This window comes from Aspergillus multicolor, assembly GCF_047715735.1.
Source record: "Aspergillus multicolor strain CBS 133.54 unplaced genomic scaffold BDW74scaffold_8, whole genome shotgun sequence".
Classification (NCBI taxonomy): Eukaryota; Fungi; Ascomycota; class Eurotiomycetes; order Eurotiales; family Aspergillaceae; genus Aspergillus; species Aspergillus multicolor.
The window spans coordinates 855,959-870,031 of NW_027395959.1; the positions used below are offsets into that span (position 1 = coordinate 855,959).

At 53.2% G+C, this 14,073-nt stretch overlaps 7 protein-coding genes across 7 annotated transcripts; 2 read left to right on the forward strand and 5 right to left on the reverse strand.

Moving 5' to 3' along the window:
* Window positions 1-355: 355 nt before the first annotated feature.
* On the reverse strand, window positions 356-1,836 carry BDW74DRAFT_177003 (uncharacterized protein; the record flags this gene model as incomplete). The annotated part of the gene is made up of 4 exons (XM_073728778.1): window positions 356-840; window positions 892-1,476; window positions 1,591-1,706; window positions 1,769-1,836. The coding sequence occupies 4 exons, from the start codon at window positions 1,834-1,836 to the stop codon at window positions 356-358; spliced, it is 1,254 nt and encodes a 417-aa protein (XP_073585420.1).
* A 344-nt stretch (window positions 1,837-2,180) lies between these two features.
* BDW74DRAFT_150971 (mitochondrial 37S ribosomal protein uS14m) lies at window positions 2,181-2,885 on the reverse strand. The gene is made up of 3 exons (XM_073724108.1): window positions 2,731-2,885; window positions 2,473-2,644; window positions 2,181-2,419 (listed from the first exon to the last, which is right to left on the reverse strand). The coding sequence occupies exons 1-3, from the start codon at window positions 2,835-2,837 to the stop codon at window positions 2,357-2,359; spliced, it is 342 nt and encodes a 113-aa protein (XP_073585421.1). The 5' UTR covers window positions 2,838-2,885; the 3' UTR covers window positions 2,181-2,356.
* BDW74DRAFT_150975 (F1F0 ATP synthase subunit i) lies at window positions 2,872-4,069 on the reverse strand. The gene is made up of 4 exons (XM_073724109.1): window positions 3,969-4,069; window positions 3,864-3,893; window positions 3,686-3,736; window positions 2,872-3,582 (listed from the first exon to the last, which is right to left on the reverse strand). The coding sequence occupies exons 1-4, from the start codon at window positions 4,006-4,008 to the stop codon at window positions 3,533-3,535; spliced, it is 171 nt and encodes a 56-aa protein (XP_073585422.1). The 5' UTR covers window positions 4,009-4,069; the 3' UTR covers window positions 2,872-3,532.
* Window positions 4,070-4,236: 167 nt separating this feature from the next.
* On the forward strand, window positions 4,237-4,972 carry BDW74DRAFT_136652 (DASH complex subunit SPC19). Its single transcript, XM_073722416.1, has 2 exons — window positions 4,237-4,413; window positions 4,467-4,972. The coding sequence occupies exons 1-2, from the start codon at window positions 4,282-4,284 to the stop codon at window positions 4,839-4,841; spliced, it is 507 nt and encodes a 168-aa protein (XP_073585423.1). The 5' UTR covers window positions 4,237-4,281; the 3' UTR covers window positions 4,842-4,972.
* Window positions 4,973-5,476: 504 nt separating this feature from the next.
* BDW74DRAFT_167256 (tRNA methyltransferase RSM22) lies at window positions 5,477-9,445 on the reverse strand (the record flags this gene model as incomplete). Its single annotated transcript, XM_073726671.1, has 6 exons — window positions 5,477-7,477; window positions 7,517-7,780; window positions 8,446-8,727; window positions 8,777-9,079; window positions 9,143-9,328; window positions 9,380-9,445. 6 exons carry the CDS (start codon window positions 9,443-9,445, stop codon window positions 5,477-5,479), a joined length of 3,102 nt encoding a protein of 1,033 aa, XP_073585424.1.
* A 452-nt stretch (window positions 9,446-9,897) lies between these two features.
* BDW74DRAFT_150983 (SUR7/PalI family protein) lies at window positions 9,898-11,529 on the forward strand. Its single transcript, XM_073724110.1, has 4 exons — window positions 9,898-10,204; window positions 10,264-10,558; window positions 10,623-10,805; window positions 10,857-11,529. The coding sequence occupies exons 1-4, from the start codon at window positions 10,192-10,194 to the stop codon at window positions 11,098-11,100; spliced, it is 735 nt and encodes a 244-aa protein (XP_073585425.1). The 5' UTR covers window positions 9,898-10,191; the 3' UTR covers window positions 11,101-11,529.
* Window position 11,530: 1 nt separating this feature from the next.
* BDW74DRAFT_136683 (ribosome-associated complex protein SSZ1) lies at window positions 11,531-13,979 on the reverse strand. Its single transcript, XM_073722417.1, has 4 exons — window positions 13,701-13,979; window positions 13,591-13,627; window positions 13,388-13,514; window positions 11,531-13,328 (listed from the first exon to the last, which is right to left on the reverse strand). The coding sequence occupies exons 1-4, from the start codon at window positions 13,788-13,790 to the stop codon at window positions 11,891-11,893; spliced, it is 1,692 nt and encodes a 563-aa protein (XP_073585426.1). The 5' UTR covers window positions 13,791-13,979; the 3' UTR covers window positions 11,531-11,890.
* Between the last annotated feature and the right edge of the window lie 94 nt (window positions 13,980-14,073).

Sequence of the window (14,073 nt, forward strand, 5' to 3'; positions counted from 1 at the left end):
ACTCGCAAGCTCGATTCGCGGTATTCTGCTCCCTGCATATTATGGTCATGGCCATCTGTTAGGGTAGGGATAGTCCAACCTAACCCTATCGCATCAGGTCACGCCAGAGATTTGACTGGCCTATTCCAACCCTACCCCAAATTATGGCATGATAGTACGGGCAGTGCCACAATGGGTACATGTCCACGCTCAATCCATGCCACGCCCATGCCACGCCCACCTTCCCCCCAACCCAGCAAGTAGGCACCTAAACCCAAGCCCCAGCAGCCCGTACGTTCCCCCAACTCTCAACCCTAACGCAAGCCACCAGCCTAGTGTAGTATAGGGAACCTCCATTACAACTCCATGCAATCTATCAAACCGCATTCTCATTTCCATCCGCATTCACACCCTCACCCTCATCCGCAGCTGCATCCTCGCCCTCCTCATTCTCAAAAACATTACCAACTTCTCCAACCCCCTCCACACCCCCAACAACAAGCAGCGCCTCACAAAGCCCCGGATCCTCAAACGCCTTCCCAAGCCAGTCTAGCATATGTCTCCACGAACTCGGCAGAATACACTCTGCATTCAGCGCCTCCCCGCCGGAGAAGCAGTTGCAGCCGCGGTCGAGCTCCTGCGTTTCGGTTATCGAGACTGGGAAGCCGAGCGGTTCGGGCGAGAGGACGTAGGCGCGGCAGCGCGAGGATATGAAGGAGGCGAAGGGGGTTGGGTCGGTGGTTGTAGTTGATGCCTCATTGCTGGTCGTGGATGTGGGCTGAATCTCGGTCAGGTCTAGCGACTTCGTATGCAGTGGGTTTGCGAGCGCGATAGCTGAGATGTTGTGTCGCCAGTCTGGCCCTGGGTAAACAGTCAGTCGACGGGATCAGACAAAGAGGGTAGTGTACATACAATTCCTCGCAAGATACCTCACAGCCCCCAACCCGCCCTCCGAAACACCGATGACATCGATCTTCGCATCCCGCCTAACAAGCCTTCCCCGCGCTGCAAAAATCCCCTCAAACACCGAGTCAACATGTTCCTGCCAGTTGCCGTTCCCGGGGATCTTATTCCGTCTGCTCTCAGCAAGCGGGGGTTCCACAGCCGACGCACGAGGCTGCGCCAGCCACGTGTGGATGGTCATTGCCTTGCCAAGCCCACAGTGCCAGATGAGCTGGCCTGTGTTCGCGAGGACGACGGCGGTGTCTCCTTTCTTTGAGCCTGAGCCCTTGCTCGTGGTGGACTCATACAAAACAGTCTTGACGAAGTCCACTGCCGAACCCGCGTTGATGTTCTCTGCGCCGACGTAGCGGTACGCCCATACTCCGAGGTCTTGCACGGGCTCGCCGAAGATGAGGATTATGCGGGATGCTGAGGCGAGGTTGCGCGAGACTAGGATCGGCACGTGTGGCTTCTTGGGCCCGGAGGTTAGAGGGAGACAGAGGGTTATTAGGCCTAGGTTGCGGAGGCGGGTGTAGACGATCTCGCGGACGCATTCTGGTTTGATGTCAGTAGGCTTTGGGGGTATGACTATGGGTTGGGACGGTAGCGTTTATGGGTGGTGTTTGAGGAGAATAGGTAGTGTTGGTATATAAGCAGGTACCCACGCACCGTTCATAGCATCACGCTGCACTTCATTCCAGCGGTCATTCTTGTTGATCTTGAACTGGAAATCCTGGGTCGGATCTGAGATCTTGCGGATCTGGTCTTTGTCGTTGATGAAGTAGCTAGAGACTACAAGTTAGTTTCCTCTGTGGTTGAGCTGGGTGCAAAGACCAAGATAACGCACCCCAACTTATCCAGGTCCGCTGGGAACACTGGATCCGCAGGGAGATCCTGCTTGCGGTAGACGAACATGGCGAGTCTGATGCTCCAATGGGCGTTGGGGAGAGGTAAACGTAGGATCGATGAGCTGAACCAGCAATGTTGAGTGATGGCTGGTGTTTCGACAGGGGAAACAATTGAGAGAGGAGAGAGTGGAAGCTTGAAGGAATCTTAAAGGGTAAACAGAGGGAAAGGGACTTAAACGGGGGAGAAAAGGCTATCTGCAGCCTCCGTTTGCTTCACCAGCGACCCCAATCAACAATTGCCTCACTTTACAAATTCAGTCATTGAGTGAAGGTATCATGGACAATCAAAGTCACTTCCACAATTTCGGCCGCCCAGTCCTTGTTAGAGAAGTGAGAGGGCGAATAGCAGCATCAGCAGAAAAGAAAGTGTATAAACCCATCTAATTCAAGCAACTTATCGTACAATCATCCTCGAATACAACACAGTATGTAGGTATGTAGAACAAACGCCAATTGCGCAAGCGAACCTGAACCGAACCAAGCCAACTCGCCAGACCATTTTTATGTAACCCATCGATATAGCACATCTACCAACTAGCCTTCCTGACGCCCGGCAGTTCACCCGCGAGAGCCTGTTGACGGAATTGGTACTAGGACGCATGGTTAGTGCCTTGCTGTGGCAGGACTTTGGTAGCTTGCTTACCCGTCCAATTCTGAAGTCCCGGATAACACTCCTGGCTACACCTCCCGCCACACAGCGGTTCTTAATCTGCGTGGGGCGGGTGTAGGCGTGCATCTGGGAGAGCTGGAGCTGCGCCTGAGCGCGCATACGCTGGGGGAGGGACGTGTTGCGGATAATGTAGCGGAGGGCTTGTCTATAGTCGAATCAAATATTAGCAATTGAATCCCTAGGGTAAAGACTTCAGCAGGTCGCAAGGGAGGATAGTCGGGGTCGCCGCACCGGTCAGGCTCATACTGCTCAAAAACCTTGCGCTTGGTGTGGTCGCGGATGACACGGATGTTGATAAAGCCCGCGAGGTCGAGCTTCTTGGCGCGGAACTGTGACATGTTGGCTAGCTTGACGAGGATGTTGAGATTGTTCGTTCGGAGTTCGCTCGACTTTCGTATGGTGGTTTCGGAGGAGCGCAAGACTCCCGACACCCGAGTCACGGGGTGATGCGTCCACATTGGGACTAGCGCGAATACTTCGTTCTATAGCAAAGTTTTTGATAGACTTGATCTCGAGTAGATAGTCCTTCTTGACTAGGAAGACGATCTGTGAAGGCTTACTATTTGCAAGGCGTGTAGGAAATTGGGGTGATTGCCTATAAAATAGACCCTCCGAGCCTGGCTGGAAAGCAAGTCCGCACCGAAGAATCGCTTATGGATTAGGTCTACAATGCGAGCCTTTTGATAAGCTATTGCAAGGCTTTGAGATAGCTCCCAGGTGCTACGTTATCCGCAGAGGTGTAACATCTGGCTAGGAAGATAGCTGGAAAGAGTCACGTCTGATGCCGGTACTCCAGGAGCTCCATTGACCGGGAACACTGGAAAAAGTATGTGGTGATCTTCAGTTAGGCGCTTGCACTGCAGGTGGAACGGTTGCCGCGATAGTGGTACAACTTGTCAATTCGTCAAGGTATCTGACGGATAACGTCTATATGTCTGTACAGGGAATTGCCCGCAAGACCACGGCGACGGCGGCACATCAACGATCAACCGACCATCCTCCTGCCATTCCAACTCAATCAAAATTCCGGCACTTAGTGCTTAGCAGCCTGGCGGTTGCGGGGGTCGTTCTTGTACTCGGCGGCTGGAACCAGGTGAGTTAGCAACTATATCGGCTAGCCAGAAAACGAGCGGAGATTCCCCTCATATTCGGAGATTGATTTAGCATTGGAACATTGGCGACTCACTGTTGGACATGGCGTTCTGAGCCGAGTTGATGCCGTAGAGGATGACCAGACCTAGCCGTGAAATTAGCACGCATCCCAATGAAGAACCGCCAGTTCCCGCAATCCTGGCCCGAGGTAAGCCGCTCCAAAGGTTCCTTCCCAAGTATATTGATTCATTCGACGAGAGTATGGCACGTACCGGCAGCGAAGAAAGGTCCGAGGGGCCCGACTAGATAGAGAGTAAATCAGTGCCGTTCGCAGCTACCTGCCGACCGCGCGGCGTCAAGGGCAAGGAGTAACATACTGACTGGGGTGGGGAACTTCTTGGGGAGGAGGTTGGCCATTGTAGCGGTTCGTACAGCGAGATGTGATGCTGTTGAATGGAGCTGATGCGGTTGATGTTCCGGGAAAGGGTGCGACAAGCAGGAGCGGCAGCAACGAGGTTTGTCCGGAAGCCCGACGGCTAGCCGCTTTTGGCACTGGGCCACCGCCGCTTTTACTTATCGCCGATAACGTCCCCTCATGTAAACAATCAAATTGGACAAAGTACACCAGCAGTCTCACCAACATATTTTCTCTGTAGTGTCATTCAATACTCGCTACGAACCCGACTTAAAATGGCAGCCTCGCTCAGCGACTCTGTGGCTTCCCTCCACTCCTCCCTCGGCCTAGTTGACGACTCCATCGCAATCCTCGACTCCGGCGTCAGCGACTTCCCCCGGATGTCCAAGGTCCTTCAAACAACACGAGTAAGTCTACGGCAACACTTCTCTAAAAGCATTACAAGCTGATCTTATACCAGCATTTCGAACTCCTCCCCGAACCCACCATCCGCGAAGCGCAAAAGGCGCTAACCGACGAAATCACACCTAGCATCGCACACCTGCTCTCGCTGGCCACAAACCACGTCGAAAAGCTCGCCCGTCGCGAGGAAGGTCTGCGTGCAAAATGCGAGCTGCAAGAGGGGCGCCTCAACTCTGCATCTGCAAGCCGGCAGCACGCGGCGCGCCCACAGAGGAGCACACCCAGTGGAAAACAGGCTGGTTCCGCGGCCAAGGCGCTCGAGTTGAGAAGATTGGTTCAGAAGAAAGAGCGCCTGAAGTATGCGGTTGAGCGGCTGGAGCTGCAGAGTACGCAGAGGGAGCGCCAGTTGAGGAAGAGCATGGCTTTTCATTGAGTGAGCTGCTGTCGCTGATCAGTTGAGACGCTGGTACCGTCTCTGTTGAGAGTGAACCCGTTAGACTTGTTGGACGGGCTCCCTTCGATGCCCATATGAACTAGGCCAATTGTCGAATTCTTTAGCCCGACTTCGTCGCGCCGCTACCAGGTAGCAGTTAGTGCTAGAGCGGTCAGACTCCTATCTCCATTCTCACACCCCGCCATCGAGTATGGTCAAGGCTTGCGACCCAACGGCAGCGGAGCATGTTTGAGCTGCCGGTATGGCTATAGACACCAACTATTCTGACGGCGTGGCCCAAGGCACTCGCACGCCAAATTCTGTGGGCCACGTACTGAATTCGTGGCCGTGGTGGGCTTTGTTCCAGGAAGCATGGATGCTATCATGTACCATGAAGAATCGTACAGGTGACTCCTAGAAAGTTGGATGGTATGTTGAGTGGATTTGCTCGTCAAATACCTAGAACTTCCAGAACACCAAGATGCCCATGAAGTTTTCATCTATGTTACAATGGCTTTCTGCCTACTATACAGAATCAAACAGACCGTGCTTCCAGCCCGGACAGATAGCGCCGAAGACGCCCGTATTCCTTCCCGTTATTCCCAAAGTTCCCAGAATGCAATCAAGGGCCATTACTATAAAGCCTCCCGCGCAAGCTTCCTAGAAGCCTTCCTAAACTTCTTGTTCTCGAGCTGTTTCTTCCAGCTGGGAACCTTCTTCTCTCCCTTCTTCCGCGACGGGGGCACTAGAGTAGGAGGCAATTTCCTTTGAAGACGCTCAATCTCGTCGTCCATCTCGCCTTCCACGTCGACTTCATCTTCATCCTCTATTTGACTCTTCTCGGCAGCACGTCGCGCCAACCGTTCTTTCTTCGATTCACCGTGCTTCTCGCCTAGCTTCAGGTTCCGCGGAATCCGAGTTTTCGCCCCAAGAGCCCACAAATCTCCCCATCTAGCCTTACGAGCGTCCTTGAAAGCCTGGCGACTGTACGACCGGGGTACGGTCCATCGTTCGATTTGACCGGCGGGTGTGCACACATCGAAGATAACGTGACCTCGGCGTTTCATAGGAGTGTATACGAGTCGTGGAAGAGAGAGGGTGTGGAACTTTGTGTCTGGCGGTGGAGAGACAGGCTCGGGTGTTTCCTCTTCAGTGCGTGCGACCTCTTCGGCTTCGGCTACCTCGCCTGCCTCGTTGAGGTGCTCGTAGCCTTCAAAGGCGGCGTCCGTGGCGGTGGAGCCCTGGACGACTTCCTCTGTCTGCCGGAGGTCAACGCCTCGTTGAACAGCGACGTAGCTGAACTTCAGGTCCTCGTGGTTGCGGTCCTTGGCACCGATGATGCGCTGGTGGAAGGTGGGGCGGATGTAGCGTTGTTCGAAGTGGCAGAAGTCTTTGCGGCCCTTGGTGTGGCCGTCGACGAGGTACATAGGGCATTTCTCGTGGTTGGTACAGGGGGCGATAATCATGCCAGATTCTTTCTGGACTTTGGATGCCTCGCCGGCTGACTCTAGGGGTGCGTCGTACTCTGTTGAGCCGGGGCTAGAGATGTAGCGCTTCAGCAGCATCTCGCGAGCTCCGGCGACTGCTTCGAACCCCTTTTGATGTCCCTTTTCCATGAGAACTAGGACGCCTCCGTTTGGATTCAGCATTTGCCATAGATTCTCCACATATTCTTTGCGTTCATAGTCTTCGGTTAGGTCCATTAATGCGTGAGGAGCAATGATGACGTCAAACTGCTTTCGCTTCGGAGGGCGTTTGTCATGAACAGTCGGGCTGTCCCGCGTATGAAGGTAATCAGGAAGTCGAGGGAGAAAGGTAGTGTTCTCCAACATTGCACTAGCACGTAGACGAAGGGGATCGGATCCTGTAATAACGGTGGATTTGCCCATAGGAATTGGGTTCGACTTGGGATGATCCGGGACCATGAGCTCGTATTCGGCCCGGAGGACGTCTCTCCACGCCAAAACACCGGCACCAGCAGCGCCGGCATCGAGAATACTCGGTCCGCCCTCTCGTGATATCAACGGTCTTAGCCAGTTCGAGCCCAGGCGCTTTCGAATTTCAGCCAACACACTCAAGGTCGAGGCATACAACCCCGGGTATAAAACTGCCATGTAGGCATTGGCTTCCATCTCCGACATAAAGCGCTGAGTCGCGGTTAGGCCGACGGCCTGTTGTGGCTCATGAGCGTGTGCAGGCGCGGTCCGCGTGGATTGAGGGAGAAGCTTGCCGCCGAATGCTTTGTAGGCGGCCTCGGAGATATGCTTGTTAGAATGGTCGGAGAGGATGATTGAAATGGGACCTGTCACTGTATCTTTAGGCGGATATACAGTGGCCGGATCTGTCGCAAATTTCCCCTGCGTCGTCAACGGATGGAAACGAGGCTCGGAGTCCTCGCCCTCTTCCTCCATTTCTTCGAGCATTATTTCAACGTCTAATTGTTCAGCCACTTCTCGAGTCCTCTGCATAGCCGGGGTTTCATGCACTGGAGGCGACTCCATATCGTAAACAACCGGCCCATCATCCTCCATTTCAGCCGCCTCGTAGTCAACTTCCTCCCACCCTCCTATGCCATCTTCGCGGAAAAGCCGATCAGTCTCCTCTTGTTCGCCCTCCACCTCGTATTCTTCAACCGTCTGAATTATAGGTTCGCCGTACAGCCGAGTATATAGCACCGTTTCCTCCTCGTTCAAGAAACCGTCCGGTAAAGAGTCGCGGAAGAGTTGTCTAGCCTGCTGAACTCGTTCCTCCGCTGTCTGGCCCTCCGGGCGCTCGTACAAGGCCTTGTCAGCAATTTCATCGGCGGGGGCACCTGACCCGGCATACTCGTCTGTGAGGTCGAGCTCATCGAGTAATTCCAAAATTTCGGCCTCAGTGGTGTTGATTTTGTCAATCAGGGCGGATAGCGAATCGTCCGGCTCGTCTTTCGACTCTGATTCCTCTTTGACTGAAGAGGAGTGGCGTTTTCCAGTTACAAGTTGACCTGATGCATAACTGTTCGTCGTGCGACCAGGGCGGTGTGTTAATGTGATGGAATGGGCTGCATTAGATGCAATAGTCGCGCTTGACTTGCAATGGGTGAAAGCTGGCGCTCTGTATCGGAGCTGTCGCGAGCCAGTATGTAGCGACCTGTTTCCAGTAACGACGACATTGTTGGGCCTGGACCGAGTAGCCCTTAGAGCAGGAGATCGCGACAGCATTTTCATCCTTCTATTGCCCGGAAGAGATGAGCAAGAAGCTGGATGGAAGAAAAACAGTTCGCCGCCACCTCAAAGAGCTCCGAGAAAATCAATGCCAAGCTAGTGCAGGTGTAACTAGGATTGTCCCATTGGCTGTCTAGTTTTATGTTTGTTACATAATTATTGACATGAAGGCCCGTGCACTGCGTACAATATCATGGCGATATATGCAATGTGGCTTTCAGATGATGCATTCATTATTGGTTACAATTATTCCAGAGTTTGTGAGGCTGAAGCTAAAGGGGAGATAGCTTGAGGCCAATCAGAATTCAGGACTCACTGTCGTCATCATTACCCATGAGGGCTCTCAGAGCAGACTTGCATTTGACGACCTCGTGATGCAGAGCCGTCAGCTTGGCCATTACCGCCATGAGACTCGGGTCTTGGCTTTCTACGCGAACCTTCTCCCTGACCTTGACTTCGTCTCCCTTCCAGGAGAATACATCCCCTGCCTCGTCATGGGTAGGACCACGGGTGCCGAACAGTCGGTCGCGGATGGAGAACCCAGTCAATGAGATATCAGTTGCAAAGGCAGTAGGAGTGTGGGCCGGCGTTGTGGATTCAAGCGTCCTGATATAGAGCACCAGTGCAGAGTCTGCGATAGATAGGTGGAAAGAAAGCTGAGGTGGTAGAGGCGGGTCGAACATCTGTTCTGCGTCAGCTAATATGGTAATGGGCGTTCAACGCGTCTCCTACATGGTCGGGTGCACTTGTCTCCCACCATTTGCCGCGCACAATGTCACTATCACCCTTCAGCATTTGCCGCCCTTCAGCAATGGTCTCCCCAAGGAGGTGAAGCTGGCTGTATATGAAGCGCGCGTCAAGCGGATCGCCGGTCCATGTGCTCACATCTACAATGTCAAGGCATTGGCGGACCGAATCCCTGACGGAAACCAATTGGCTGAGTGCCAATTCAGGGGCATTTTCGGACTGTGATAGACATAGCCGCGTCGTAGGTGCACCTCTGGTGCTCAAAGAGCTCAGGCGAAGTTGTATGTCCTATCGCATAATAGCAGTCAGGGTCGAGCTCCATTATATTGATAGGCGGCATCTGGCACATACCCCTTTTACAATCTTGGTTCCAACTCTTGTCACGAACCCCTTAACATTCTCCGATCGCATGGACGACAACACTAATGTTGAGCCAGGCTCTTTCGGCGCCAGCAATGCTGCGCATTCATGCAGACCCTCTCTCAATGAAGCGAGGGAATCCTGCAATGAGCGCAGCAGCCATTCTAGCTCTTTTTCCTATACTTTAGTTCAGCATCAGAACCAACTAAGCAATCGGTGCAAACGTACCAGGGCATAATTGACTTCTTGGTCCAGACTCTCTGGGGAAACAGGTGGGTATACCCAAGTGGCCATCTTCTCCGGGCCACGGGGAACTGGGGCGCACTGCGCAAACTATCTCCGCAAATTCCCCTCTTACCAGAACAGGTAGAGGCTGGGCTCCGTGTCAACTTTCAAACCCAGCACCTGGACTTAGACTTAGGGCCTGGTCGTGGCTTCTTGAGTTCTGAGGGATCGGCCACGAACCAAACAGGCAGAAAAGAAAACCTTGCAAACTGGGTTACTACACGACCACGCTGATCGGCCAAGCGCATGGACTGGGCCTGGAAAATTGGTCGTGGGTGGTGCAACGTCAGTGACTGGCTTCGCTGATCGAGCTGGCCGAAGTTGAACGTCATGGACATCGACTGATGAGCGCCTGATCGGGCATAGTGGCTGGCACTATACCGGACTCGGCTAGCGGCAGACTGCGGGTATGACGTTGAGATCATCACTTTCTGTCTTTGGCTTCAAAGTTCACTGTCAAGCTTTCAGGTAGCAATGATGCATTTTACAGCATTATATCATTCATCGCTCGATCAGCCTGCGGGCCCTAGCTTTGCGGCCGGAGCCTCCGGATTCTTTAATAGGATACCCTAGCCACATTTTTTTTTTACATTCCATTCCTTCCAGCCTTCCACAACCTCTCCTGCCCCCGTCCCTGCATACCAATCTCGACTGCCTTTTGAGGCCGTGATAGTCGCAAATTTTCTCTGCACCCCACTCATCGCAACTTTCTCTCTACATCATCCTTTACCAACTATAGACGCAAGGAGAGCACAATGCCGGCTTCCAGTAGATCTCCCATTGTACCCATCCTTGGCGATGCGATTGCTAACAGGCTGTCTTCGCAGGAGCTGTTCTGGGCTTTCTAGGCCTCTTCTTCACTGCCGGAGCCCTTCTTCTGATGTGGCTCGTTTTTCTGGCCGGTGTCAAGAATAGCAACCCACTCAACAATATCTACTTCCTTCAGGTAGATACGAGCAATATTCCCGGAGCACCGACCCAGTCACGATGGACCTGGTGGAATATCTGCGCCGTAGAAAACGGCAAAAGCCAATGTGGAAGCTCGCACCCTGACTACCCATTCGACCCCCCAAGTGACCGCAACTTCGGCACTGATGTCAACATCCCATCGGCCTTTATCGGGTAAGCAACGAAGTCGGATTCGTCAGGTCGTCTCGTGGACTTTTTGCTGACATCTCACTCACAGCACCAACCACTACTTCCTGACTTCTCGGTTTTCGTGGCCCTTCGAGATCATCGCCTTGTTCTTCGGTGTTCTCTCTCTGTTCACCGGTCTACTGGCCATGTGCACCCGCATTGGAAGCTACATCTCGGCTTTCATGGCATGGCTCGCTCTCATCTTCCAGATCATCGTCAGCTGTCTTATCACGTATGTCAGGTCCTTTACTACATAAGTAAAACTCAGACTAATCAATTACAGTGCCGTCTTCGTCCAGGGCCGCAACAAGTTCAACGACAACGGCCAGGATGCTGACCTCGGTGTCAAGGCCTTCGCATTCCTGTGGACTGCGGTCGCTTGTTGGTTCCTCGCTTGTCTCATGTACTGCATGGGCGGCTCAGTCGGCCGAAAGGACCGTGGATACAGCGGCCGCAAGCAGCGCCGCCGCGGCTTCTTCTCCGCGCGACAGGCTAGTCAGGAGCGTAACAAGGAAGTCGCTCCCTAATTCTACTCCTGTTAGTCGCACGTGTCAACTACATCGCATGCTCTTTACGCCAGAGGATGTCACGATGCAGAAATCCGAACGTCACTCCCGACCGGCGACAAGTGGACCGTCTTCAAGCCTCCTGATACCATCCGGTCAACTATATATCCCAATAAGCATCGCAACGAACTCGCCCGTCGAATAAATATTATCGACATATACGCTCGCTCCATCATAATAGTGCTTATCAGTGCTTCCGCTCTTTACCAGTGCTATTTAGAACCCGTTGAGCTTACCGCAACCGCGAATACCTCGATCTGTGATTCGTGTTGGATATTCATGATGTCATGCATGTCTACGATTATCTACTACCAGTTATTTCTAATGTTTTTATCAGGATACTTGTACTTGTAATATAGGATAATGATACTTAATTGCCTATACCTTAAACTTCTGGCCCTGCTGGATGTACCTTCAGAATTTCGGTTGTGAGGTTAAGTACAATGGGGCCATATAATGCACTCTAGAACTACAGATGGTCTACGACAAACAAGGCTCAGATCGAATAAAGAAGTACCCAATCTATCGAGTTCTATTTTGCGTCGGATACTCTATATACTTTTGCAGAGTCTTCGTTGATACATTCATCGTCAAACAGGTCATTTGCGTTGAACAGTTCCGAAACCTAAAGACTTCACGCATCGTAGCAGCACGAACCTCTCGTCCCGATGTATGTAAGCTCCTGAAGGTAATCAAAACTATTTAGAAAAGGAAATGATCATTAAGATTCTATTTAATCGCGATGGTGCATTCATGGCGACTCAACAGCGCCGCGGACGGCGCTCTGGCCACCAACTTCCCGAGCGGTGATCTGCAGACCGAGGTCGGCGTTGATGTGAATCATCAGCTCGACCTTGCCCTTGGCCTTGACGCCCTTGACGGCGAGCTCAGCTATGGGCTGCTCGGTCTTCCAGACGACCTCGCGGATCTCCTCCTCCTCATCGTCGGAGTCAAAGTCAGAATCATCGTCGTCGTCCTCAGTCTTGGTCTTCTCCTCCTTGGGCTTGGGCTCGGGTTTGGTGACCTTGATCTCGCGGGAGCCTTCGCAGACGCGAATATAGACGTCGCCTCCCTCGGCGGGGACGTTGTACTGGGCGACACGGCGGGCGGGGAGAGCGGTCTGAGTGTTGAGGAGGGGCAGGAACTCGACGGCATCGCCGGAAGTGAACTCAACACCAATGGCCTTGTTGAGGTGGGGAGTGGCGGTAACCATGGGGTGGATGGACTGCTCAATATCCTCGGTCTCAAACTCCTGGATCAAAGAGGCCTGGATGGCGGCACCACGGGCGGACAGCTCAGAGGGGTTGATGGCGGAGGTCAGGGTGGAAGGGGCGAGGATCTGGGTCTTCTCGGGGAAGATGCTGCGGGCAATCTGAGCGATCTTGGGGGTGTGGGAGACACCACCGGAGAAGATAACCTCGTCGATGTCAAGAACATCAAGCTCGGCCTTCTTTATGACCTGCTCGATCAGACCGGTGAACTGGGCGAACACCTTGTTGGAGAGGAGCTCGTAACGAGTGCGGTTGATGGTGCTGCCGTAGTCGATTCCGTCGGCGAGAGACTCAATGCTGAGGGTGGCGTTGGTACCCAAGCTCAGAGCCTTTCTTGTGGCCTCACCCTCCATCTTCAACTTAGCAAGACCACGGGCGTTCTCGCGGGGGTCGGTCTTGTGCTTTTTGATGAACTCCTTAGCGAAGTGATCAATGACGATCTGGTCCAGAGAAGAACCGCCCAGCTCGTAGTCGTGAGCAGTAGCGAGAATAGTGTACATTCCTCCGCGGGAAGCGATGACGGCAGCGTCGGATCGGGTACCACCAAGGTCGGCGACAACAATCAGTTTATCGGCGACAGTGGCCTCGGGCCTAGCGTCGTAGGCGAGAGCAGCAGCGACGGGCTCGTGGATGAGTTGCAGGACATCAAGACCGGCAGCTTTAGCGGCGGCGGTCAGGGCCTCGCGCTGAGCATCGTTGAAGTCGGTAGGGACGGTGATAACAGCGGCGTTGACATCCTTACCAAGGTAGTCGGAAGCGGACTGCTTCAGACGGAGAAGGTGACGGGTGGTGATCTCGGAAACAGTGACAGTGTTGGGGGTCTCGCTCTCGGTGTCGCGGATGGAGAAAGCCACAGTCGAGTCGGTCTGGATGGGGTGGGCGGAGTTGTGGCAGGGGGTGGGGTCTATTGACTTGAAGCTGTAACGATCCTTTAGCAGGTGCATTCGCAATGGAAACAATTCCGGGGCTCCGCTTACTCCTTGCCAAGGTAATCTCTGAAGTATGCAACAGTGTTCTCGGAGTTGCGGATGAGCTGGGCCTTCGCCTGGGTACCGTGGTATTGCTCTCCACCGATGTATGAGAGAATAGAAGGAATCTGACGGTCTAGACAATAGTCAATTTTGGTCATCTTCGACAATGCAGCAAAGCCGCGGATATATGCAAGATGGGATGAACAAACCTCCTTCCTCGTTGGCGATAACTTCAGCCTTGCCTTCCTATACATCAAATCATATTAGAAAATTCGTTCTCAATGGCTACTTAAAGCGCCAGGATAGCGGAACTACATACAGGGTTGATACGGGCAATGGAGCTGGAGGAGTTGCCGAAGGAGATACCGATGGCGAATCGCTCACCGGCGCCGTTTGTCTCGTCGCTCATCTTGAAGTATATGGAGGGTGAAAAGGGTGTAGAAAGTAAGGATTATGGAGGAGGAAGAGTGGAGGGGGAAGAACAAGGACGAGTCTCTAGCCAAAATCAAGCCAATCTTTAGGCGGAAAAAAAGTTTTTGGTTTGGCGGCGACAGTCTCTGTGGCTGGTGCTTATCGATAGCCAGCAGCTGTGGCGGTGCCAGGCACAGATTTTCTTGAATTACGGCTTTGCTTCTCTACCGATCGTATACAAGGCAGTCAATCTCTGTCTAGTCCCTTAGCCAAGATAAACT